Source organism: Octopus bimaculoides, chromosome 6 (genome assembly GCF_001194135.2).
Source record: "Octopus bimaculoides isolate UCB-OBI-ISO-001 chromosome 6, ASM119413v2, whole genome shotgun sequence".
Lineage (NCBI taxonomy): Eukaryota > Metazoa > Mollusca > Cephalopoda > Octopoda > Octopodidae > Octopus > Octopus bimaculoides.
This window is the reverse complement of record NC_068986.1, coordinates 34,769,089-34,770,831: the sequence shown is the minus strand read 5'-3', so window position 1 is coordinate 34,770,831 and position 1,743 is coordinate 34,769,089. Positions and strand designations below refer to the sequence as shown.

The 1,743-nt window shown below is 29.7% G+C and overlaps 1 protein-coding gene across 2 annotated transcripts in view; it reads right to left on the bottom strand.

Moving 5' to 3' along the window:
- The window catches only part of LOC128248119 (protein pangolin, isoforms A/H/I/S-like), a 179,855-nt gene that overhangs the window by 76,646 nt on the left and 101,466 nt on the right, over nucleotides 1-1,743 (bottom strand). Inside the window, exon 3 of one of the 2 annotated variants that reach the window (XM_052968677.1) lies at nucleotides 1,440-1,502. The exons of the other annotated variant lie outside the window; for it this stretch is intronic. Coding sequence (XP_052824637.1) covers nucleotides 1,440-1,502 — 63 coding nt within the window. The remainder of the gene's footprint in view (nucleotides 1-1,439; nucleotides 1,503-1,743) is intronic. 2 annotated transcript variants of the gene reach the window in all.

The window sequence follows — 1,743 nt, the reverse complement described above, 5'->3', positions numbered from 1 at the left end:
TGGCAAAAAAAAAAAAAAAACAGTCATTACATTCAGAACTGGCCAGATTACATAACAGAAAATAGAGAAATCAAATTTTTGAATTGTCCAACATACAAGGCAAATAATAATAATAATAATAATAATAATAATAATAATAATAATAATAATAATAATAATAATAATAATGGTTTCAAAATTTTGGCACAGGGTCCACAGCTTTTGAAGTTGAGTTGATTACATCAACCCAATACTTGGCTACTACTTATTCTATGACCTTGAAAGGATGAAAGGCAAAGGTGATCAAGCTAAAATTTGAACTCGGAATGCAAAGATAGATGAAATGCTACTAAGTATTTTGTCCAGCATGCTAATGGTTCTGCCATCTAACCACAATAACGACAAAACTAAGACACATCAATTACTTTCACTATCTCCTTGTTTCTGTGCGTGTTTACATAGATATATGCATGCATGCATGTATGTGTGCACACGTATGCACTCACACATAATTGTTGAAGCAGAGTCAGGAATTAATGCATAAACTCAGTATTTTTTCTCTTGTATTTTACATCTAAGCACACACACAACACTAAATTTCGACCAACTTACAATGTTTACAATGAATTTACATCATTGTTTTACACAAAACATTTGAATAACAAAAAAAGAGAAGAAGAAAAACAATACATATTTACTGTCTGAGAAATTATAAACATTACAAACAAAATCTGGTGAGAAAAATGAGGGAAAAAATAATAATAAAGGGAAGAGAGAAAGAGAGAGAAAGGAAGAGGTGTAGATGCAATTGAGATGAAACTGGGAAATCAAGGGAGAAAAAGAAGGTTGGTGGAAAGGTTAAGATTTGAGCTCAGGTTCAATACATGCAAAAGAAGGCTCAAGATTGGATAGATCACAACATTGAGAGGGAGTGGGGAAGAGGCAAGGATTGTGGTACAAATAACAACAAAACAAAAAAAGGAGTAAAAAAACACACACACACACACACAAGTGCTTTAGGCAATCAAAGAATGAATTGAAACAGCAATAGATGTACAACACAGTTTAATAAATACACTAAATGAGTTTTCATTTACCACCATGATAAAAACATGATTTATTATTTTCCCCATATATATATATATAATATATATCTTCTTTTAAACCATTATCTTTAGTAATGTCACATAAGAAAAATACTTTTATTATGCAGGGGCTTTAACAAATTATTACCATTATTCTTTTTAATATTTTTATTATTACTTATTTCATACATATATATATATTTTAAAAACAAGGATTTTTGTTGCTTATGTTTTGTTGTCGAAGCTATTGTTTAAAAACTTCAGAAAGACACCAAATAACATCTATTCAGGCAGGCTGTTACTCTGTCGACCAGTTTGTTATACTCATCACAAATAATAATCTTTATTTATTGGAATGTTTGAGAATGTACTTACGTAATCATTGTTCAAATCCTTAGAGGCAACATCATCCCGTTTCTCATTCAAACTATAGGAATGCTGAAATTGGATAACATATGGCAGAGCTGTGTCCACATGTTAAACTATCTAGGCTTTGGAGCACACACACATACATTTTTGAATTTATAAAGACCTACACACATTGAATTTATATTTATGTAAAATTGATGTGATATATATATATATATATTTATTTATTTATTTATTTGTGCAAGTATGAATATATGCATTTATGTACGAGTTTGTGTATGCATGTGTATGTGTATGCATAAATATATAT